Genomic DNA, 26,334 nt, shown 5'->3' on the forward strand with positions numbered 1-26,334 from the left:
CCCACCACTGCTTTCCACTATTGCTCCTGTCCCGCAACCTGTTCTGAACTACTACTCCCAGCCTGCCCCACACTACTACTCCAAGCCTGCACCTGCTCTGCCATTACTACTACTACTCCCATTCAACCCCCTGCTTCCCACTACTACTACTACTCCCATACTGTCCCAGGTGTCCCACTACTATTACTACTCCCATCCTGCTTCCCACTACTACTACTCCCATCCCGACCCCAGCGGTGGCAGTTTGACATTTGTGCTCCTGGTGCTAGTTCTGGTGGGGGCGTACACTGCGCACCCTATTTTTGTTCTTGTGGAGGACAATGTGTTTGTATTTTTACCTCTGGGGGGCCAATGTGTGTTTTCTGTAGGGGCCAATGTATTTGTTTTTTTCTGTGGGAGCTGGTGTGTGTTTTATTTTTTTCTTGTTGAGGCTAAAGTGTTTTTTTTTTTTTTTATGTGGGGGCCAATGTGTTTTATTCTTTTCCATGGAGGCTATGCTTTTTCTTTTTTGCTGTCGGGTGTTGTGTGTTATTTTTTTTTTTACTGTGGGGGTCAATGTGTTTCTTTTTTTTGTGAGGGCCAATATGTTTTTATTATTTTCCTGTGGGGGATAATGTTTTTTTTTTTTTCCTGTCAGGGTTCAATGTGGGTTTTTTTTCTGTGGGGGGCAAAGTGTTTTATTTTTTTCTTCTGCATTGTTTTTGATCTGCACATGTGTCTGAGTGGCAGTGCAGGTACAGATGCATGCACCAAGTAGTGTATTAGAAATGTTTTAGGTGGTTACAGGGGGTTGGCTATAGATACGTTGAATTGCTCACATTGGAGGCAATACTTGGATGATCTGCGCCAGCATAGGGCTGTTGAAGTTTCCAATGGTGCGACCGATGGTGGTGTCTAAAGTCTTAGGGGTCTACTCACTAATCCTTGGAGAGATATAAAATGCAGAGAGATAAGTCCCAGCCAATCAGCTCCAAACTTTCATTTTTCCCACCCCCTCGATGGACCCCCACCTCCTCAACAGCCACACCCCCATTAGGGCTGCTTCCATAAATTTCCCAGGCTGGTTTTCCATCCCAATCCACCCCTGCCCAAATAGCAGTGGGTGGTACAGACAATTCCATCTTGCACCTCTTTCCTTTACATTTGGCACAATTTGGAGCATTGCCGACTGACATTATTATAGTTTATTAAACTGCCATCCTGTCTGCCACTGCGGTGTGGCAATGTTTCATAGATGTCTGATATTTTTTTAAATTGCTGTGCGTTTGTGCCGCTGCTCTTTTGCTTACTTTAGCCAGCCAGCCCGCTGCAGCCTTTGGCCTATATTGGTAAAAAATAGTGAAATCCATATTGTGAGCTGTGAGGTGGTTAAACATGCCTAGAAATGCCCGAAAATCATTGTTATTAAGGTTAATAATACTGTAGCAACAAAAACAGGCCCAAATTATGTGGTTTTAGCTGTTTTTATGATTTTTTGCAAAAAATCCAGATCCAAAACCAAAACACAAAAACAAAACACGGAGGAAAAAAATCCCAAACCAGATTCAGATCCAAAACCAGGGGAGATCAAGATCCAAAACCAAAATCAAAACATGGGGGTTGGCGCACATCTCTACCTAAGACATACAACAGTTCTTTATATCCTGCTGTATTAATAATTGATCAGTCAGTATATATCAGGGAAAGTGCATACAGTACCAAATCAATGCTACATTACAAATTAATATTTAGAAATCAATGCATACAGTAGTGCAATCTACTTTAAATCAGTGTAGACTACTGATTCACCTATATAATTAACTGGTGGTTTCTAGCATGGCCACAACTAGGGTTGTACGAACAGTGCCAATTACACAGGGCCCTACAGGTGGCATCATCGCTGCCCCACGGCACCTGCATGTGGATTGTTGGGTACCTTGCACGAACCCTGCAGACAGTAGCACTGTTGCAGAGCTGCCACGAGCTTCAAAGGGACGCTCCAGGCAGGCACCATGCATCCTGTGGAGCAGCCTGGAGCATCCTAAGGACACTGTGAGCAGTGCTCTACTTCCTAGAGCCTGCTGTCTCACCCCCGCGTGATGTCATTATGTCATGGATTTAGAGGGCAGGGCCAGCTCAGGGTGTCAAGAAACCCTGTTCCAGTCCTGGTTTTTTGTACTAACTATATTAAAAGCAACCATAATTTATACATATTGATCCAAGACCACAATTTGTTACACAGTGTCTACTGAGTATCTTTGTTGCGATCCTCAAAAGATAGTTTAAAATAAATAATAATGTCCCTGGTGGGAAACTATGAACCAATTAATCTGTTGTTATGACGCCAACATTTGATGCTAATATTATCCCACCATCATCATATAAATCCCACAACACAGCAGAACCACACAACCATCTAATATAAATAGCTGGTCTGCATTAGATCACATGGATGCTAGACTTTATGCTGGTTGTCTGGGTTTCTTCAGAGACTATATGGTATTATTACTTTTACACACCTACTACAGAATGTAGAACATAATAGCTATAGCACATGGAACTCATTTGATTGAAAGTCCACATACCATTATTTGTGCAATTTCAGACAATTATTTCCATAAAGGAAAATGAGTATACCTTGTTAGGACACCCAAAAAAGTTTTTTTTATTACACAAACCATAGAGATTACTTTACTTTTCAAATCAGGACTATCTACAGTACAGAAAACAGCACTATGGTGCATAACATTACAGGTATGTCATTGTTGCTAAAAGTCCCATAAAGCTGGAGATGGAACCTGTGTAATGTTCTCACCTGTCAGCTATAATGTATGCAGCAGTAATAGTAAGTGATAGAACAGAGAGCTTTTATATTAAACTTATTTACCAGTGAAAATTAAAAATTGGCCACAGGCAGTATTTCAATATAAATAATGTACAGTATCTTTTTTATAATGTTAAAGATGAAATTCTGAATCATATGGGAAGTGTATGATTAGATGGAAGAAGTACATGACAATGCCACTGTCAGCTTCTAAAAGAAAGAAAACTAGTATAAGGAATAGGGAAAAACACAGTAAACCTATATCAGGGGTTTGCAATTAATATTGACATTTCTTAAAGCTACAAGATGACATATGTAACAATAATACAGGCATACAGTATATCATCTGATCTATATAGCTTGACAATATATAATGTGAGAGCTCAATATGATTTATTCTTACCAGATTGACTTTTCAGTTTAGCATTATGGAGATTAGTGTCTACCTGTTCTAGTATAAAACCAATATAAAATCAGAAGTTTGATGTCTCTTTTAAAACTGCTAGGAGGCAGTAGTATCATACATTTCATACTTGTTTTATCTTCTGAATTGTCTTGTATTTTAGTGGTTTTCCTGGAATTTGACACTAATATTATCACTAAATAGTTTGTATTTTTTAAACATTATATTTACCTGATTGTCATTGATTCCTTAAAAAATGGTCAAAGCGAACAGCAGTGAGGGAACATTTTATTTGAACTGAAGTGATGCAACGCCAACAAAATCAGAGAAGAGACATTTAATGCAAACCATGCTGATGGGGCATAGTGATAAAAATGTTCCCTAGCAGCAAGTACTGTAGATTATATAATGATCTTATTAGTAGCAAGCAGATGGTACAATTCCAGTATGGGTTGAACAGATATGAGAGCACTTAGGAGAGGAACTAAAAAATCAATACAGAGTTCTTTAGTCATTCCAGATGCCTGAAACAGGTGTGATATAAGAACAGCAGTAGCTACAAAAAGCCACAGTGAATAAAGGTACCCATCCATCTGCGATGGATTGCCGCAGAAAAGCTGATTTTCCGGGCGGAAACGCCGACCGCCCACCATCGATGTTCAGCGAAACGTCGCAGGATCGCTGAAATTTTACATGTTAAATGTTCCTGATTAAACAATCACGATCATATTTTGATCGCGATCGTTAAATCAGGAAAGTCCAACATGTTGGATTTCTGCGATCCTGCGATACCGGATTGCAGCATCGCAGGATCACGGCAATCCATTGCAGATGTATGGGGCCCTTTAGAGTGTGAAGTGATAATTAAGATAAACCTGTGAAATTTATACTTTTCAATCAGATACTTGTTAAGGTACCCATCCATCTGCGATGGATTGCCACGATCCTGCGATGCTGCAACCCGGCATTGCAGGATCGCAGAAATCCAACATGTTAGATTTTGCCGATTTGATGATTGCGATCAAAAAATTATCGTGATTGTCTAATCGGGGACATTTAACATGTAAAATTTCAGCGATCCTGCGATGGATCGCTGATGATCGATGGTGGGCGGTCAGCGTTTCCACCCAGTAGATCGACATTTCTGATCGCAGGATCACGGCAATCCATCGCAGATGGATGGGTACCTTTACTTAGAAGCAACAATTGCACTCATCATAATTTATAAACATATAAACACTGCTTTATGTAAGGTCAAATAAATAAATTGACAACAAAGAAGAAGACACTGCTGATTAAAGAGCAGAACATCCATGTACATCTATATAATACGTGAGAAAGTGTGTCCAGGGGCGTGTGGTTGCAGGGTGTGTAGGACACATGGGCCCCTGGTTCCAGGGGGGCCCCGCACCACACACCCTGCACCCATAGTATTACTTACCTCTCCAGAGTCCCACTTCGGCACAGGGTCCGGCGCTTTAAAAACGACTGGAAAATGGCTGCCGTGGCCATTCTCCCGTTGCTTGCGCATGTGCAGTACAGGGAAAATGGCCGCTGCTGCCATTTTCCTGGTGACCTGCGCATACTCTATAGACTCTGGGCGCACTCAAGTGCCCAGAGTCTATAACTCCGGCGCTGGGCATGCACAGCTTAGTACGCTGCTGGCCACCAGACAGGGAGGAGGGGGCCCATGTCGGAGACTGCACACGGGCCCCTTCCTCTCTAGAAATGCCCCTGAGTGTGTCTGTCTATCCGTCTTTTTGTCCTTTATGCATGGCCAGAGATTTGGACCTAGCTCCACCAAATTGTACATGGTGTTGTATTTTTACCAGAATTAGGTTTTTGGCTAGGTTTGAACATCGTCAGGGCCACACACTGTCACACAATCCCTAAAAATTGGGACATTCTTAAATTACACAGGTTCCAGGTTCTGGCTCCAGTGGAAATTGGCAGTCTGCCAAAAACCTGTGAGAAAGCTACAAAAGTATCCTTTTAACCTCATTCTGAGCAAACTTGATGACTTATGCAAGTTCATATTAAATCCAGAGCCTCTGTGTTTGGATGCAATGGCATAACTATAACTTTGTGGGCCACGTAGCATGAACTTAAAAGCCCCCCCAGAGGTAAAAAAAACACACATTTGCCCCCACACAGAGCTCATTTAGGTTATGCCACACAGTAGTACCTCTTATATACATTATGCCACACAGTAGTGCCCCTTGCACATTATACCACACAGTATTGCCCCTTACACATTATACCACACATTATTGCCCTTTACAGATTATGACACATAATAGTAGTGCCCCTTACACATTATGCCCCCCCAGGCAACTCATCTCCCCGTGTCCCTAATGCATCTTGTTACCTCCTCTTGTGTGCCATCAGCTGTCAGCAGGTGTGGATTTGGAGCAGAGCCACCAGCTAATTACAGCTGGAAGAAGCAGACATGGACAGACAGCACCAGCGCAATTTGAATCTGGTGCCAGTTATGAGCCAAATTCAGATCGCAAACCTGCAGCCAATCAGGAGCTGACACTTTTGATTGGCTGCCAGTTTGCAGGCTCTGATTGCCTCGCGACAGGCAGCACTGTCTCTCTATGACTGCCTGCCAGTGCGCCAGCTGTAATCAGCTGGCGGACCAGCACAAAATCAACATCGCTGATACCTGGGCCCCCCTTGACAGCCCTGACTGGACTGACCCATCTTATGTGCGTGACTGGGTGAAGAGGGAGTAGCGGGCCACAACTCAGGCACCATAGCAGCCGCACCCCTTGCACCCACGGTAGTCTTGCCACTGTTTGTATGGATGTTAGCAAACAGTGGGGTCCTTTTCAGGATTAATGGAATGGGGTTATAGGCAAGGACAATGAAAATAAATAAAGGTTGCAGGTGTACTCCAGGGTCCAGTCTTCAACCCGGGAAACGCTGTATACCAGCTAATTGACAATATAGCAGGTTGCTGATAAATAAAGATTTAGGTGGATCTATGCATTAGGAAACACAAAGTTACAAATCATTGTGTATATCTTATTAATATAAGATCTGTCTTACACCATTGTCTGAGGGGGAACATTATCAAATGAACTATGTCCTAGGAAGCTGACAAGAAATGTGCCACAACTTTATATGCTGAGCATGGGGATTTTAATATTAGATCTGTAGGATTTATAACACACTCCAGCAGAAGCAAGAAAAACTTTTCTCATTTATCTTCCTCTGATAAAATAGAAATATCTGACATAGGATAAAATTGAAAATAAAATGATGTCTCAAATAATTGTATAATACATGAATAGAAACCACATTAGGAATAAAAAGTTTCTGATTCTAAAACACATTTCACCTCTGAATGCACAATTGTCATATATTAAATATTTGGTTTTATCAATATTTCTCAGAACTACTAAACAGGGGCCACTTATTTTGACACAATGATTTTAATGAATAATGATAAAATATATGACTTCAGTATCCAAATGCCTCCATATAGAAATATTATTTTGTCTCTTCCATTTTGGTGTTTTATACAAATATTTAGGATGAATCCCCATGTTTAACATTATAATAATTTAATAATTCATGATTATGCTATAATATGTGGAATCATCTGTTTGAACTAGGTATTTTTCATTCTCTATCTAATCATTAGTGACATTCATAAAAATTATATAATAATCTGAAAACTTGTAAATAGAAATGTATATACAAATATAATGTATGTACTGTGTTTTTGTATGTATAGATGTATGTATGAATGTATGTACTGTATGATATTTGATGTGGTACAGTAGGTTGTCAAGTTTTTAAAATGGCCTTGTGGGGCTACAATATTCTTCTGACACACAGAAAGTGTTTGAATTAACACAGCAAAAACGCTTAGAAAAACAATGTATTTGTATTTCAAGTGCAGATTTTTTTGCCTACACAGAATCCTGCAAGGGGAGAAGGACACTCTGGGCAGTGAACTTCCCAGCTGCTGGTAGTTGCCCCTGGTTCTATCACCAAAAAGACCGTATTGAGTACACAGATGAAGGCGCAGATGGGGTAAACCTCCTTGAGCTAGGATTCATCAGAAAACTTCTCCTATGTAGCAGTGAACTACAATACATTTATTAATCACATAAAAGCAATAATCACAATAGAATACCCTTCACAGGGAAAATTATATATTATACAGTAGCATGTATATTATAACCTTTCATGAAGGAAATATGATAGTGAAAACAACAAACTGCTTAAAACACTTTACCCCTCAGGAGGGGAAATAAATATGTAGTAAAGACAGGAATGTACCAAGAAAGTGGGCAGTGGGGAACCCCTAGGTTACAGGTTCCCAGGAACTCCGGATTATTCTAGTGGGTTAAACGCAGAGGGTCCCAGTGTTTATACGATACCTGGATTCCTGGTCAGCACCTTGTGGATGCACTCACCTGTCGCCAACGTGTTTCAACTTTCTGGTCATTATCAAGGCACCCTATCGACAGAAGGTTGAAACACATCGGTGGCAGGTGTGTGGATCCACAAGGAGCTGGGTAAGCAGTTTGTTGTTTTCACCATAATATTTCCTTCATGAAATGTTACAATACACATGCTATTGTATTAGAATATTCTATTGTGGTTATTGATTTTATGTGTTTAATAAATGTATTGCAGTTCACCGCTACATACAGTAGGAAAAGTTTTTGCAATTTTTTTTACGAATCCTAGTGCAAGGTGGGTTGCCCCATCCACACCTTCATCTGAGTACACAGAATCCTCTATTTTACTATTATGGAAAGGTAGATTATTGGCAAAACAAGAGCCACAAAGTACATATTTGTGGTGGATAAAAAAAACTATGCTCGTTTTTGGTTCATTTTTTGAAAATTTAATAAAAACCAGATTGGGATAATGTTTTTGATGTTTTAGAAGTAAAAAGACAAATGGTGTCCCTTGAAAACACAAAGTTTTCTGGAAAAAAAACAAGGTACTGTATATTTGTGTGGGCACGCATAAAAAAAAATATTTTAATGTTGGAATGTGATGACAGCAAAAAATACCTCAACAAAAGTGTGGGAAAACCTTCAGCAGCAAAGGGGCTACAAAGTTTTGGGGAGTAAATATGGGGATTCTGAGTATAATAATGTTTTAGGGCTAGGGTATCTTAGAGTATTATTCAATAGGGGTAGGTTTCTAGGTAATAATAAGGTGTGAAGGCTTGTTATTTCTTACTTTACCACACTTTAGTGGATTCTAAGAAACAAGGTCTTTAGTATTCAATGTATTCTTAGAAAGTGATTTAAAATCAACTGTCATAAACATATTCAGTTTTAGTAAAGTAAAAGAAAAGTACCGTAAGGGGATTGTTACCTAATTCTTATATTGGTATTTTTTAAGCTTAAATTTAGGTCTATTCTTAAAGCAGCTTTTAGGGGAAGTGAGTTATTTGGGAATAGGGGTATTTTAGTAAATTTATGTTACAGTTTTCACATTTTAAAAGTCCTATTTTTTATAGTTTTATTAAAATTACTAACATCCTTAAGGATCATTCCATTTGTACACCCTATGTGGTTTGGTATTTACTGTACTTATTAGGCAGGGTGAGGAATAAGGTATACTACTCCTACAGTACACTACAGATTATAAGGGTAACCACAAGCAGACCCTTAATGGATCTGCCCTTTCATCGAAGAAGGTAAAGGCACCGCAATGAATTGAGACTGTCATCTAAAAAAAGCTGGTAAGGTAGAACCGTGTTACCCTCTCACACATAAGAATAGTCTACTACAGATGAGCAGGTGTTACAGATCTTTGGTTTAACAGTAATTAATTATTTTTTTCTCCAATACTTTGCACTAGTTCTTTATTCAGCTTTACAATTTCATTGTTGAAATCTGTCAATGTTATATTTGTAACTCTTCACTAGTTAGTCTCTTTAGCTGTGTCAAAAAAACATAAGTCTCTGCATTATTTTTCTTGTTGCTTCAGTTTTCTATAGCTTAAGCCAGAAAAATTTAAGACAGAAACATATATTGCAAGTCAATCTTATATGTAAAAATATGGAAAATAAAAAACATATCTAAAAGTACTACCCTTGTACTAAAAATATGTATTTATAAGTTTGTGTGTCCAAAATAATGAAAATATATAAACATGTAATGTAACTCCAGCAGAACTGTAATATTCTTTGCAGATGAGATGATACAATCTACAGTCAGCAACAATAAGACACAATCCACAGACTTCCTCATACTGGCTTTATCTGAACACCCGCATTTCAAAGTTTTACTGTTTTTTTTGCTCTTTCTTATATATTTGCTGACGTTAATAGGAAACACAGCCATCATTGTAGTGTCACAATGGGATAAACACTTACATAAACCAATGTACTTCTTTTTAGGTAATTTATCCTTCCTAGATATCTGTTATACTTCAACAACTATGCCCAAAATGTTGCAATTACTTCTAGTGAATAAAAAATCTATCTCTTTTATTGGCTGCGTGACTCAGCTTTATTTCTTTTTGTCATTTGTGGGTACTGAGTGTGTTCTACTTGGGGTGATGTCTTTTGATCGTTTTTTGGCCATATGTCACCCACTTCGATATATGGTGATGATGAAGCGTAAAGTTTGTGTCAACTTGGCTAGCATATCTTGGTTAAGTGGCTTTGTGAATTCTGTAGTGCATACCACTTTCACTTTCTGCCTGCACTTTTGTGGTACTAAAATCAATTACTTTTTCTGTGACATTCCCCCACTTCTTTCCTTATCTTGTGATGATACATCGGTCAATGAGATCTTGCTACTCTCCATTGGAGTTTTCATTGGATGGACGCCTTTCCTGGGCATACTTGTCTCATATGTATATATTATTGTGACTATAATGAAGATGAAATCTAATGAAAGAAGACAGAAAGCATTTTCCACTTGCGCCTCTCATCTTACTGTAGTGTTATTATACTATGGAAGTTCTATTTCCAACTATGTGAGACCAATTTCTACATATAGTTTGGGCAAAGATAAGATGGTTTCTGTCCTGTATAGCGTTGTGACTCCAATGTTGAATCCAATTATATACACATTGAAAAACAAGGATGTGAAACATGCAATTAGTAGACATTTCCTTCATTCAAAAATGCATAAATAAATGTAATTTGCATTCTTTCTTAAACTACAGATAGCTTGAAAGGAGTTTAAATGATTTATGAATAATGAGAGTTAGATCCTTGTACCTCTTACTTCAATTTTAATAATCACACATATTGTGCAAATAACAAATTAATGCAAAATAAAATTTTAAAACAAAAGTCTTATTAAGGTGTCACTTTTCTAGTCCCCAGCACTAGAACATTACAGCAGAACCTTTAAATTAAACAATATCCGCAGTGACACTGTAGGACTTAAAAATACAAAACTAAAATACAATAAACAAATATAGTCTAGCATAATAAACAAAATAAAACCATTATTATCTTAATTTTAATCAAATTCAGTTTAATACAATGTAGTACGGTACTTAAAATCCTGTAGACTTATTCTTTCTCTCTCGTTTAATAGGTGAATTCCTTTATTCACAAGTATAAAAAGGTCTTCATGTGTACAAAGTGCAGCGGCAGAAGCCCGATGTCCGTTTCAACCGATAAACTGTTTTCCTCAGGGGCTGAAACTCCTGAAACCCCCGAGGAAAATAGTTTATCTGTTGAAAGGGATGTCGGGCTTCTGCAGCTGCTGCACTTTGTACACAGGATTTCCTGTTTATACCATTATTAATTTTGGAGAAAATGAACGTGCATATAATTGACTTTCTGGGACCTTGCACCATCCACACAATTAATCAAGGATTGAGTGCCATCTCTTACCCCAATATATATATATATATATATATATATTCACCCCAATATATATATATATATATATATATAATATTCACTTCTGCTGGGGTGACGTTTGTCTTGACAAAGGCCCCAGAGTGAACTGAAACATCGATGCTGTCTCTACTAAGCCATTTGAAATAATAAAGAAAATCTGATTTTTTTTACAAGTCTGGTGAGTGCACCTCATTCTTTGTTTATGCACGTGAAGCCCCTGTGCTCACTAAAGGTTGTCACCCCAGCAGAAGTAAATATTATGACGTGAGTGTGGACCTGGTGATTCTATCTATCTATCTATTTATCTATCTATCTATCTATCTATCTATATAATAATACTGTGCAAATGTTTTAGGCAGGTGTCAATAATAGAAGTGTTAATGGTTTATTTTTATCAATTAACAAAATGCAAAGTGAATGAACAGAAGAGAAATCTAAATCAAATCAATATTTGGTGTGACCCAGACTTGAACCCTTTGCATATTAGGGACTTAGCCGATGATGAGGTTAGCTGGACATTGTGGGTAAGCCGATAACTTTGGCCAAAATTATGCAAAAAACCTCTCTTATTTGATGCAAAATTTATTATAATTTTCTATAGTAATGTTTGTATAGTGCACCTATATTTTTGTAAACAAAACACTTATGTTAGTAAGAGGGAGAGAGAGAGAGATTATTACAGAAAATTAATTGGTAGGGGAAAAAATGAATGACAACTTAAAACCCTAGCAACCGTTGTAAATAAACAAAAAGAGTGTCCTGAAAAAAGTGCTCTAAGCACACAATGACATATGACAAGCATGGCTGATTTGAGCTTTCTAGGTTCTCTAGGAAAAACTTCACATTACTGTCCCTAATTCCCCACATTTACATAAAAAACCACTTACGTGTTTATCAAAGTCTCTAACAATTGGGTGCAGGGCCAGTGCTAAGGTGTTCTGCGCCCCCTGCAAACTTTACATTTGCGCCCACCTACAAATACAAATACATTTGCGCCCACTTACAAATACAGTCAGGTCCATAAATATTGGGACATTGACAGAATTTTCATATTTTGGCCTCTATTCACCACCACAATGGCTTTGAAATTAAACAAACAAGATGTGCTTTAACTGCAGACTTTCAGATTTAATTTGAGGGTAATTACATCCAAATCAGGTGAACGGTGTAGGAATTACAACGGTTTCTATATGTGCCTCCCACTTTTTAAGGGGCCAAAAGTAATGGGACAAACTAAACAATCCTAAAATCTAACTTTCACTTTTTAATACTTTGTTGCAAAACCTTTGCAGGCAATTACAGCCTGAAGTCTGGAACGCATAGACATCACCAGACGCTGGGTTCATCCCTGGTGATGCTCTGCCAGGCCTCTACTGCAAATGTCTTCAGTTCCTGCTTGTTCTTGGGGCATTTTCCCTTCAGTTTTTTCCTCATCAAATGAAATGCATGCTCAATCGGATTCAGGTCAGGGGATTGACTTGGCCAAAATATGAAAATTTGGTCAATGTCCCAATATTTATGGACCTGACTGTATGTCCTCTTGACGTGTCTCATATTTACCCCTTCCCTTGTTCACATTACGCTATGCAGCAGAGCGCTTTATACACATTACGCAACACAGTAGAGTCCCTTTTTCTCATGCCACACAGTAGTGCCCCTTATACACATAGTGACACAAAGTAGTGCCTCTTATAGACATTATGACACACAGTAGTAGTGCCCCTTATACATATTATCCCACACAGTAGTACCCCTTATACACATTTTGGCCCACAGTAGAGCCCCCTATACACATTATGCCACACTGCAGAGTCCCTTATACATATTATACCACACAGTAGTGCCCCTTTTACATATTATGCCACACAGTAGTATCCCTTATAGAAATTATTTCACACAGTAGTACTCTTTATACAAATTATGATACACAGTAGAGTGCATTATCACCTTATGCCACACAGTTGTACCCCTTATACACATTATGCCATACAGTAGTACTTCTTATACACATTATGTCAAACAGTAGTGGCCCCTTCTTTATCTGTTACAAAAGAGTTAACTTGGCCTAATGCCCAGCCACTCACCAGGGGCTCAGGCTATTGCCTGCCTACATTATGACACATAAAGTCATCTGTGCCTAATACCCAGAGTCACTCTTACTTGTGGCATGTACAATCTGCCCTCCTAACATGCCCCTCAGACCTGAGACCTCATTGCACCCATGGACCTAATGCCCGACACCTGGTAGTCTAGGGTTTGGAGTGGAAAACTATCAGTGGCCAAAGCCGCCTACCAGTAAGTTAGGAGAGGCTGCAGTGGGGAGCTTATTTTAGCTCTTTGCTTACCACCACCTGCAGCACTCTCCGGTTCTCATTTTCTTTCTTCTGCCACTTTCCCATCCAGGCCAGCGGTGCCGTCTTCTGGCTTCTTCTGCAACCACTGGACCTCTTCAAGCAATGTCCTCTTCTATTGACCGCTGCCATACTGGAGGCTACACTCAGCAGTGCCTGACGCCAAAAGTGGGAGGAACTTCCAAATGGTTGCTGCCACAGCATCAAGTTCAAAGATTCCCTGCTGCCTATTAGCCATCAGTCCGCAAGCCACAATTGGCTCGCGGAAAATTTAAATTGGTGCTGCACCTGTTTGCCTTGTGCTTATTGTAATAGTGATCAAGGCGGCAGTTGGTCCAGCCCAGCACCCTCCTGCAATGCTTACCGCACACTGACTGGGTAAGTAAGTTCCCATATCCAGCACCTAATTACCTATTTTTTTCCAAGAATCCATTAATCAATCCACCCTCCTAGTACCCATTAACACATTCCTCTCTTTATAAATTCATCCTAAAAACACCCATTAACACCCTGTCGGCATCTGTTAACTTCCCCCCACCCAGCACTGTTTAATCAAATCACACACTCAGCACACATTAAACTGTTATTCTCAAATCCATTAATCAATTAACTCTCACAGCACCCAATAACACATTTGTCTGCACTGTCAGCACCCCTTCATCTACCCCCACCCAGCACCCATTAATCCATTCACCCCAAGCACCCATTGGTCCTTTCACCACAGAACTTGTTAACCTCATACTCAGCACGTATAAAGCTCATCCACCCAGCACCAATTTATCTATTTACTCCTAGCACTCATAAACCCCCCTCACAGCACACATTACCCCCACCCCACCTAGCATATATTACTCTATTTTCTCTGAGCACACATTAACACTCCCCTACCCAGCACCTATTAATATATGCACTCCCCGTACCCATTAACCTCCACCACCCAGCACACAATAATCCATTCACTCCTAGCAGCCATTAACCTCCCTCTCAGCTAATATTAATCCCTCTGCCAAGCACCAATAACACATTCCTCTCCAGCACTGATTAAACAATATACCCCTCCTCCAGCATTCATTTAATCACACACCAAGAAGCTATTAAAAAGTCCCCTTGTCTACTTGGATTCTGCTCATTCAGCTCCTCATTATTCCTCTTCTATAGCCTGGGAGTGGAGCTTACATAATTGGCTGTGTGAGAGGTAAGGGTAGGAGAGCAGAGGAGAGCAAAGAGGTTGGATGCCCATGCTGCTGCCTGCTTGCTGTACCCAGCTGATGACAATGATGGCCAGAGGAGCAGGCTGCAGCAGGTATAAATATATAATAGATAATAAGATCCACAGCCATCACCAGCTGTAAGAGACATTCTTCCATTTTTTCCCAGGCAGCCTCAGTGGGCCACCCCATATAGGTCCTGGCATCCTCAGGTAGCTGTCCAATGTAAGTACAGGCTTTGGTGATAAGTGAGACACACACACACACACACACACTAAAAATTGCCTTATTACAGTAAACAAATTGAATGGCAAAATAAAGTAAACATGACTTAAATTTATAGGAAATGCTGTAAGAAATGAGAAATGGAACATGAAAACCTGCTCTGTCCACACAAAGAGAATTAAAGACAAATAAACATAAAATACTTAGCACTGGAAAATTAAATAAATGTGTGTAGTTACTTGTGTCACTGATTCTGCTACCTCTCTCCTCCGCAACCCACTGGAAAGGACTGTAGTCTCCTGCAGGGAGGCCATATAAAGTCACTAGTTCCTCCTGATGCAGAGTCCGCATTTGTGTGCATACACACATAATCACACACACAGAATCACACACATACACACAAGTGCAGTTATAAATCTACATTACTATATCCACTGCAAAATGGACCCCAATCCTGGCTTCTGGAAAAAGCTCACAAAGATCCTCCAGCACCCACTCCAGATGAAGAACCAACAACACAAATCCAAATAATCTGTGTAAACAGTGAAACAATGTAAAATACATTACTTGTAATACTCTGAAATATATTAATAAAAGGAATATTTTTAGAAAAAAACATACATTACATAAACCAGCAATTTAAAGTTTGCTAATCTGACTTGTTGTCAAGCCAATGAACGCTTTTCAAAAAGAAACATCTGAAAACACAACATAACACATGCAAAGTCATAGTAACACACTAGATGCAAAATCTTACCCAGATAAATCATCAATATCAATGACATTATTATTTTTTATTATTTATAGGAGCAAGAGTGGGAATTGGGACTTTTTGACAATCAAATTGTAAATATTTAACATTGCCAACAAGTTATGATATATATTTAGAAGATGAAATATGGAACTATTTATAAAAAAAAATATTTTCTGCTTGTGGTTAAAGGGTCCATGTGTGTTTGAAATATAAATTGCTAATAGTTCCAAGGAAAAGGAAAAAAAGACTTACTATATACCAGTGGTTCCCAACAGGGGCTGGCTGGCAACTTTCAGCCTGGGGAGCAAACAAGGGCAAGTGGCTCAGCTTTTCTACCAGCGAATGCAATTTTAAAATGGGCGTGACAATAATGTTGGGAGTGTGGTTTGCACAATGTGACGCTGCAGAGCAGAAAATATTGTATTTTTTTTTTGCAGGGGTTCTATCCTATATGTAATAGCTTAGGTATTTATGGGATGGGATGAAATGTATTGCAGCTGTCCCGTGTGTTTGTTACTTATGTATCATGCACATTGACATTTATGTAGGGGGCAAATGTAGTAATTATTTAGGTGATATGCACATGTGCAAGTACAACCTACATAAATATCAATGTGCATGATATATAAGTAACAAAAACATAAGACACCTACACTACAGTATATATCATTCCATCGCCTAAATAATTACATATAGTATAGGAGAACCCCTGCAATATATAATAGTGAAGTGTCCTATGTGTTTGTTACTAATATAAAATATGCTGGCAGTGGCACTTACGTTGCACTTGCGTGTGTAGTAATTTCTTAGGTGACATTCACATGTACATGTCACCTAAATAAATACATGTGCAAGTGCAACATAAATGCATGATATTTTATATAATTTGTAAACACATAGGACCCCAGCAGTATTTATAATACATACAGTATGCACAGGGCTGGCAACATAAACCTTGGGGCCCTGTACACTGATATCTCTGGGGCCCCCAACCCCACCCCCCACCTTCCTCGGGATCCCGGCGGTCAGAATCCCGACGCCGGCATCCTGACAGGGTTAGTATATCGACACCTGCCAGGCGGTATCCTAACCCTCCCCCTTCTCCCTACTCCTCCTTCCCTGATGCCTAAACCTTACCGTCCACCCTAATGCCTAACCCTAACCCCCCCCCAAGTGGTACCTAACCCACCCACCATGGTTTCTAAAACTAACCCTCCCTGCCCGCGACTTACAACTACCTACAGGATTCCAGCATCGGTATTTAAACTGGCGTCGGAATTTCAACGCCTATATTTAGCTCCAGGTCGGGATTTCAACACTGGGATTTATCAGCTGGTATCCCATCTGCTGGCAAACTGACTGTATCCTCTCTATCTAGCTCATTTATGGGTTAGTGTAAAAAAATAAAAAATACAGTGTATATACTGTATGTGTGTGTGTGTGTATATATATATATATATATATATATATATATATTAGGGGTGAGCGGGTTCGGATTTCTGAAATCCGAACCCCCCCGAGCCCCACCGATCCGAGTCAGATCCGAGTCAGGCTCGACTTTTCCCGCCTGACTCAGATCTGAAATCGAGGCAAAACGTCATCATCCCGCCTTCCGGGTCTCGCGGGTTTTGGATCCTATATAAGGTACCCGCGTCGGCGCCATTTTCTCACTCGGCTGTGGACAGTGAAAAGGGAGGGTGGGAGTTAGGGCTGGCTGGGCTGTGTAGTGTAGTGCAGAGTAGTGTTGTGCTGTGCTGTGCTGCTGTTGTCCACTACTTCAAAGTCCATAGGGGCTGGCTGTGTTGTGCTGTGCTGCTGTTGTTAATAGGGGCTGTGTCCACTACTTCAAAGTCCATAGGGGCTGGCTGGACTGTGTTGTGCAGTCAGTTCTCCATAGGGGCTGTGTCCACTCCAAAGTCCTGTGCAGTGTCCCAGTCCTAAAGGGGTGCTGTAGTGTTGTCCAGGGGGTGCTCTGTCCATCAGGGGTGCTCCCCCCAAGTGCTAAAAAAATAATATTTTTTGTGTGTTTGTGAATTGTGTGCGCAGTAGCCGCACATGCATCAACAAAGTAGTGCCAAGCGTGCGCCTGTGTCATAAGTAAAGGGCCGGCTGGCTTGACCGTTAAAGGGTGCTGTAACCCCCAAAGTACACTCCAGTCCAAACCAAAAAAAAAATTATTTTCTGTGTTTGTGAATTGTGTGCGCAGTAGCCGCACGTGCATCAACAAAGTAGTGCCAAGCGTGCACCTGTGTCATAAGTAAAGGGCCAGCTGGCTTGACCGTTAAAGGGTGCTGTAACCCTCAAAGTACACTCCAAACCGAAAAAATATATATTTTCTGTGTTTGTGAATTGTGTGTGCAGTAGCCGCACGTGCATCAACAAAGTAGTGCCAAGCGTGCGCCTGTGTCATAAGTAAAGGGCCGGCTGGCATGACCGTTAAAGGGTGCTGTAACCCCCAAAGTACACTCCAGTCCAAACCAAAAAAAAAAATATTTTCTGTGTTTGTGACTTGTGTGCACTGTGGCTGCAAGTGCATCAACAAAGGAGCAGTGCCAAGCGTGCGCCCGTGTCCCATAAGTAAAGAGCCGGCTGGCTCATTTCTTAAAGGGTGGTGTAACCCACAAAGTGCACTACTCTCCAGCAAAAATAAAAAATATTTTCTGTGTTTGTGTGCGCTTTAGCCGCACATATATATCAATATAACATAAATGGAGGACCAAACTTTCTCCGATAAAAATAAAATAGGGAAAGATCAAGAACCACTTCCTCCTAGTGCTGTTGCTGCTGCTGGGAGGTGTCCATCATCCCAGAGAGGAAGTAGGAACATCACTACTTTTACTAAACAATTGACCCTGCAACAGTCCCTAGCGATGAGGATGAAGTACGACAGCAGTCATCCTGAAGCAAAGCGTATAACTGAGGCCTTGACTGTTATGTTGGTGTTAGACGTGCGTCCGGTATCCGCCATTAGTGCAGTGGGATTTAGACAATTGATGGAGGTAGTGTGTCCCCGGTTCCAAATCCCGTCTAGATTCCACCTGCATCCTCAAAGCAGCAGCGACAAGCGTGTGTCTGTCTGTTAAAGGGTGGTGACACCCTCAAAGTGTGCTACACAAACAATAAAAATATTGTTCTTTTTTTTTCGGTCTTTCTGAAATGTGTGGGCTGTAGACGCACCTGCATCCTTAAAGCAGCAGCGACAAGCGTGCGTCTGTCTGTTAAAGGGTGGTGACACCCTCAAAGTGTGCTACACAAACAATAAAAATATTGTTCTTTTTTTTTCTGTCTTTGTGAATTGTGTGGGCTGTAGCCGCACATGCATCCTCAAAGCAGCAGCGACAAGCGTGCGTCTGTCTGTTAAAGGGTGGTGACACCCTCAAAGTGTGCTACACAAACAATAAAAATATTCTTCTTTTTTCTGTCTTTGTGAATTGTGTGGGCTGTAGCCGCACTTGCATCCTCAAAGCAGCAGCGACAAGCATGCATCTGTCTGTTAAAGGGTGGTGTAACCCTCAAAGTGATCCAAAAAATAAAAAACTATTTTTTTAATGTGTTTGTGACTTGTGTGCGATGTAGCCGCACAAGCATCAACATAGTAGTAGCGCCAAGCGTGCGCCTGTGTCATAAGTCAAGGGCTGGTTTGGACATCTGGTCCGGACTGAAGGACGTGCCAACAATTTCTGACAAGTCTACTGTCACTGCATATGATACTGTCCTCAAAGCAGCAGCGACAATCGTGCGTCTGTCTGTTAAAGGGTGGTGACACCCTCAAAGTGTGCTACACAAACAATAAAAATATTGTTCTTCTTTTTTCTATCTTTGTGAATTGTGTGGGCTGTAGCCGCTCTTGCATCTTGAAAGCAGCAGCGACAAGCGTGCGTCTGTCTGTTAAAGGGTGGTGTAACTCTCAAAGTGCTCCAAAAAATAAAAAACTATTTTTTTAATGTGTTTGTGACTTGTGTGCGATGTAGCCGCACTTGCATCCTCAAAGCAGCAGCGACAAGTGTGCGTCTGTCTGTTAAAGGGTGGTGTAATCCTCAAAGTGCGCTCCACAAACAATAAAAATATTCTTCTTTTTTTTTTCTGTCTTTGTGAATTGTGTGGGCTGTAGACGCACTTGCATCCTCAAAACAGCAGCGACAAGCGTGCGTCTGTCTGTTAAAGGATTACATCGGTGACAGCATCCAAGTAGGCATGTCAGACAGTCCGTACATGTACTGGCAGGAAAAAGAAGCAATTTGGAGGTCCCTGTACAAACTGGCTCTATTTTACCTGAGTTGCCCCCCCTCCAGTGTGTACTCCGAAAGAGTGTTTAGTGCAGCCAGGAACCTTGTCAGCGAAAGGTGTAGGAGGTTGCTTCCACAAAATGTGGAGAAGATGATGTTCATAAAATGAATTATCAACTCTTCCAGGGAGACCAGCCTCCAGAACTTACAGAGGGACCTGTGGTTGTGGATTCCAGCGGGGATGAATTAATACTCTGTGAGGATGAGGATGTACACACTGAAGAGGGTGAGGAATCGGTGGATGAGGAGGATGAGGATGACATCTTGCCTCCGTAGAGCCAGTTTGTGCAGGGACAGATGAATTGCCAGCTTGTTTTGTGGGGGCCCAAACGAACCAATCATTTCAGCCACAGTCATGTGGCAGACCCTGGCGCTGAAATGATTGGTTTGTTAAAGTGTGCATGTCCTGTTTATACAACATAAGGGTGGGTGGGAGGGCCCAAGGACAATTCCATCTTGCACCTCTTTTTTTTCTTTGCATTATGTACAGTTTGGGGCCTAGTTTTTCAAACTGCCATCCTGTCTGCCACTGCAGTTTCACGCCTAGATGGGTCACGTGTTTGTGCCGCCCACTCGTGTCTCTTAGCATAGTCATCCAGCTACCTCGGTGCTACCTTTTGGACATAAAAACACTATTGTGAGGTGTGAGGTGTTCAGAATAGACTGGAAATGAGTGGAAATTAAGGTTATTGAGGTTAATAATAGCATAGGAGCAGAAAAAACTACAAATTCTGTGATTTTAGCTGTTTGTATAATTTTTTTAAAAAAAATCCAGATCCAAAACACAAAACCCAGAACCCAAAACACGGAAGGGTGGTTTTGGCAAAACCAATCCAGATCCAAAACACGAAGAAAGATCCAGATCCAAAACCAAAAAAAAAAACACGAAAAGTGGCCGGTGCACACCCCTACTTAAAACTAGGGGTGAGCGGGTTCGGATTTCTGAAATCCGAACCCCCCCGAGCCCCCCCGATCTGAGGCAGATCCGAGTCAGGCTCGACTTTTCCCGCATTACTCGGATCTGAAATCGAGGCAAAACGTCATCATCCCGCCTTCCGAGCCTCGCGGGTTTTGGATCCTATATAAGGTACCCGGGTCGGCGCCATTTTCTCACTCGGCTGTGGACAGTGAAGAGGGAGGGTGGGAGTTAGGGCTTGCTGGGCTGTGTAGTGTAGTGTAGTGTAGTGTAGTGCAGAGTAGTGTTGTGCTGTGCTGTGCTGGGCTGGGCTGTGCTGCTGTTGTCCACTACTTCAAAGTCCATAGGGGCTGGCTGTGTTGTGCTGTGCTGCTGTTGTTAATAGGGGCTGTGTCCACTACTTTAAAGTCCATAGGGGCTGGCTGGACTGTGTTGTGCAGTCAGTTCTCCATAGGGGCTGTCCGCTCCAAAGTCCTGTGCAGTGTCCCAGTCCTAAAGGGGTGCTGTAGTGTTGTCGAGGGGGTGCTCTGTCCATCAGGGGTGCTCCCCACAAGTGCTAAAAAAATAATATTTTTTGTGTGTTTGTGAATTGTGTACGCAGTAGCCACACGTGCATCAACAAAGTAGTGCCAAGCGTGCGCCTGTGTCATAAGTAAAGGGCCGGCTGGCTTGACCGTTAAAGGGTGCTGTAACCCCCAAAGTACACTCCAGTCCAAACCAAAAAAAAAATTATTTTCTGTGTTTGTGAATTGTGTGCGCAGTAGCCACACGTGCATCAAGAAAGTAGTGCCAAGCATGCGCCTGTGTCATAAGTAAAGGGCCGGCTGGCTTGACCGTTAAAGGGTGCTGTAACCTCCAAAGTACACTCCAAACCAAAAAAAAGATATTTTCTGTGTTTGTGAATTGTGTGTGCAGTAGCCGCACGTGCATCAACAAAGTAGTGCCAAGCGTACGCCTGTGTCATAAGTAAAGGGCCGGCTGGCTTGACCGTTAAAGGGTGCTGTAACCCCCAAAGTACACTCCAGTCCAAACCAAAAAAAAAATTATTTTCTGTGTTTGTGAATTGTGTGCGCAGTAGCCACACGTGCATCAACAAAGTAGTGCCAAGCGTGCGCCTGTGTCATAAGTAAAGGGCCGGCTGGCTTGACCGTTAAAGGGTGCTGTAACCCCCAAAGTACACTCCAGTCCAAACCAAAAAAATAATAATTTCTGTGTTTGTGAATTGTGTGCGCAGTAGCCACACGTGCATCAACAAAGTAGTGCCAAGCGTGCGCCTGTGTCATAAGTAAAGGGCTGGCTGGCTTGACCGTTAAAGGGTGCTGTAACCCCCAAAGTACACTCCAAACCAAAAAAAAAATATTTTCTGTGTTTGTGAATTGTGTGCGCAGTAGCCGCACGTGCATCAACAAAGTAGTGCCAAGCGTGCGCCTGTGTCATAAGTAAAGGGCCGGCTGGCTTGACCATTAAAGGGTGCTGTAACCCCCAAAGTACACTCCAGTCCAAACCAAAAAAAAAAATATTTTCTGTGTTTGTGAATTGTGTGCGCAGTAGCCGCACGTGCATCAACAAAGCAGTGCCAAGCGTGCGCCTGTGTCATAAGTAAAGGGCCAGCTGGCTTTACCGTTAAAGGGTGCTGTAACCCCCAAAGTACACTCCAGTCCAAACCAAAAAAAATAATATTTTCTGTGTTTGTGACTTGTGTGCTCTGTGGCTGCACGTGCATCAACAAAGGAGCAGCGCCAAGCGTGCGCCTGTGTCCCATAAGTAAAGAGCCGGCTGGCTCATTTCTTAAAGGGTGGTGTAACCCACAAAGTGCACTACTCTCCAGCAAAAATAAAAAAACATTTTATGTGTTTGTGTGCGCTTTAGCCGCACGTATATATCAATATAACATAAATGGAGGACAAAACTTTCTCCGATAAAAATAAAATAGGGAAAGGTCAAGAGCAACTTCCTCCTAGTGCTGTTGCTGCTGCTGGGAGTTGTTCATCATCCCAGAGAGGAAGTAGGAACATCACTACTTTTACTAAACAATTGACCATCCAACTGTCCCTAGGGTTGAGGATGAAGTACGACAGCAGTCATCCTGAAGCAAAACATATAACTGAGGCCTTGACTGCTATGTTGGTGTTAGACGTGCGTCCGGTATCCGCCATTAGTGCAGTGGGATTTAGACAATTGATGGAGGTAGTGCATCCGCGGTTCCAAATCCCGTCTAGATTCCACCTGCATCCTCAAAGCAGCAGCGACAAGCGTGCGTCTGTCTGTTAAAGGATGGTGTAACCCTCAAAGTGCGCTCCACAAACAATAAAAATATTCTTCTTCTTTTTTCTGTCTTTGTGAATTGTGTGGGCTGTAGCAGCACTTGCATCCTCAAAGCAGCAGCGACAAGCGTGCGTCTGTCTGTTAAAGGGTGGTGTAACCCTCAAAGTGCGCTCCACAAACAATAAAAATATTCTTCTTTTTTTTTCTGTCTTTGTGAAATGTGTGGGCTGTAGCCGCACCTGCATCCTTAAAGCAGCAGCGACAAGCGTGCGTCTGTCTGTTAAAGGGTGGTGACACCCTCAAAGTGTGCTACACAAACAATGAAAATATTCTTCTTTTTTCTGTCTTTGTGAATTGTGTGGGCTGTAGCCGCACTTGCATCCTCAAAGCAGCAGCGACAAGCGTGCGTCTGTCTGTTAAAGGGTGGTGTAACCCTCAAAGTGCTCCAAAAAATAAAAATCTATTTTTTAAATGTGTCTGTGACTTGTGTGCGATGTAGCCACACGTGCATCAACATAATAGCAGCGCCAAGCGTGCGCCTGTGTCATAAGTCAAGGGCTGGTTTGGACATCTGGTCCGGACTGAAGGACGTGCCAACAATTTCTGACAAGTCTACTGTCACTGCATATGATACTGTCCTCAAAGCAGCAGCGACAAGCGTGCATCTGTCTGTTAAAGGGTGGTGACACCCTCAAAGTGTGCTACACAAACAATAAAAATATTCTTCTTTTTTTTCTGTCTTTGTGAATTGTGTGGGCTGTAGCCACACTTGCATTCTCAAAGCAGCAGCGACAAGCGTGCGTCTGTCTGTTAAAGGGTGGTGACACCCTCAAAGTGTGCTACACAAACAATAAAAATATTCTTTTTTTTCTGTCTTTGTGAATTGTGTGGGCTGTAGCTGCACTTGCATCCTCAAAGCAGCAGCGACAAGCGTGCGTCTGTCTGTTAAAGGGTGGTGACACCCTCAAAGTGTGCTACACAAGCAATAAAAATATTCTTCTTTTTTTCTGTCTTTGTGAATTGTGTGGGCTGTAGCTGCACTTGCATCCTCAAAGCAGCAGCGACAAGCATGCGTCTGTCTGTAAAAGGGTGGTGACACCCTCAAAGTGTGCTCCACAAACAATAAAAATGTTCTTCTTCTTTTTTCTGTATTTGTGAATTGTGTGGGCTGTAGCCGCACTTGCATCCTCAAAGCAGCAGCGACAAGCGTGCGTCTGTCTTTTAAAGGGTGGTGTAACCCTCAAAGTGCGCCCCACAAACAATAAAAATATTCTTTTTTTTTTTTCTGTCTTTGTGAATTGTGTGGGCTGTAGCCGCACTTGCATCCTCAAAGCAGCAGCGACAAGCGTGCGTCTGTCTGTTAAAGGATTACATCGGTGACAGCATCCAAGTAGGCATGTCAGACAGTCTGTACCTGTACTGGCAGGAAAAAGAAGCAATTTGGAGGTCCCTGTACAAACTGGCTCTATTTTACCTGAGTTGCCCTCCCTCCAGTGTGTACTCCGAAAGAGTGTTTAGTGCAGCCGGGAACCTTGTCAGCGAAAGGCGTAGGAGGTTGCTTCCACAAAATGTGGAGAAGATGATGTTCATAAAATGAATTATCAACTCTTCCAGGGAGACCAGCCTCCAGAACGTACAGAGGGACCTTTGGTTGTGGATTCCAGCGGGGACGAATTAATACTCTGTGTGGATGAGGATGTACACAACACTGAAGAGGTTGAGGAATCGGTGGTTGAGGAGGATGAGGACGACATCTTGCCTCCGTAGAGCCAGTTTGTGCAGGGACAGATTAATTGCCAGCTTGTTTTGTGGGGGCCAAAACGAACCAATCATTTCAGCCACAGTCGTGTGGCAGACCCTGGCGCTGAAATGTTTGGTTTGTTAAAGTGTGCATGTCCTGTTTATACAACATAAGGGTGGGTGGGAGGGCCCAAGGACAATTCCATCTTGCACCTCTTTTGTTTCCTTGCATTATGTATAGTTTGGGGCCTAGTTTTTCAAACTGCCATCCTGTCTGCCACTGCAGTGCAACTCCTAGATGGACCACGTGTTTGTGCCGCCCACTCGTATCTCTTAGCATAGTCATCCAGCTACCTCGGTGCAACCTTTTGGACATAAAAACACTATTGTGAGGTGTGAGGTGTTCAGAATAGACTGGAAATTAGTGGAAATTAAGGTTATTGAGGTTAATAATAGCATAGGAGCAGAAAAACCCACAAATTCTGTGATTTTAGCTGTTTTTATGCTTTTTTTCAAAAAAATCCAGATCCAAAACACAAAACCCAGAACCCAAAACACGGAAGGGTGGTTTTGGCAAAACCAATCCAGATCCAAAACATGAAGAAAGATCCAGATCCAAAACCAAAACACAAAACACGAAAAGTGGCCGGTGCACACCCCTACTTAAAACGCACATAAATATTTGAACTCAATCAAACCATTCTGTATTAAATTAAAAAAATATAGCTATGTTGAATCAACATGAGCAATCAAAGACATAAATGCATTTAAATTAAATTAGCAACACAGCAACATTTTACTGTTATATTAAAATCAGATATTAGCAAAATGTAATCATCGATGTTTGGAAAAGAGATATCTACCAATTGTTTTTTTTACATCTTGAATTTTTAAAGTGTATATTACTGTGTTTAGCATTGGAGTCACAGTACTGGACATGACTGAGATCAGTTTATCCTTATACATTGAGTAAATTGAAACTGGTCTCACATAATTGAAAATAGCGCTACCATAATACAAAACCACCACTGTCAGGTGAGAGGCACAGGTAGAAAACGCCTTCTGTCTACCTTGTTTGGAGTGGATTTTCAATATAGTTACAATAATGTAAATATATGAGACAATGGTGCATAGGAAAGGTGTCCATCCAATGAAAACGCCAATAGAGAGTAATACGTTTTCATTGACAGATGTATCATCACAGGATAAGATAAGAAGTGGTGGTATGTCACAGAAAAAATAGCTGATCTTGTTGGAATGACAAAAGTTAACCACTGAATTAATAAGGCACCTGAGCCAACAGATACTTGCCTTACTTGTCCCCCCAGTACTTATTTGACCATGCTGGGCATTGCTGACTCCACGCGGCTGAAGTCCATGCATGCACTGCCGCTCTGACTGGATTTAATTTGATCCAGCAGGCAGGGCAGCGCAAACTCCTCCCAACAAGGGTGACATCATGACATCATAAGCACACTGCATCACTGGGAATGCTGGCCTCTGAAGCAATCAGAGGCTTCTTTAGCTTCTTTAA

General features: G+C 41.5%; 1 protein-coding gene across 1 annotated transcript in view; it reads left to right on the forward strand.

The window, feature by feature from the left end:
• LOC148526480 (olfactory receptor 5V1-like) overlaps nt 1-10,334 on the forward strand; it is a 33,771-nt gene extending 23,437 nt beyond the window's left edge. The window contains exons 2-3 of the mRNA XM_088470140.1: nt 2,439-2,478; nt 9,589-10,334. Coding sequence (XP_088326266.1) covers nt 2,439-2,478; nt 9,589-10,334 — 786 coding nt within the window. The remainder of the gene's footprint in view (nt 1-2,438; nt 2,479-9,588) is intronic.
• The last annotated feature ends 16,000 nt before the right edge of the window (nt 10,335-26,334 follow it).

The sequence above is a fragment of the Taudactylus pleione genome, unplaced genomic scaffold (genome assembly GCF_031769625.1).
Source record: "Taudactylus pleione unplaced genomic scaffold, aTauple2 ptg000095l, whole genome shotgun sequence".
Classification (NCBI taxonomy): Eukaryota; Metazoa; Chordata; class Amphibia; order Anura; family Myobatrachidae; genus Taudactylus; species Taudactylus pleione.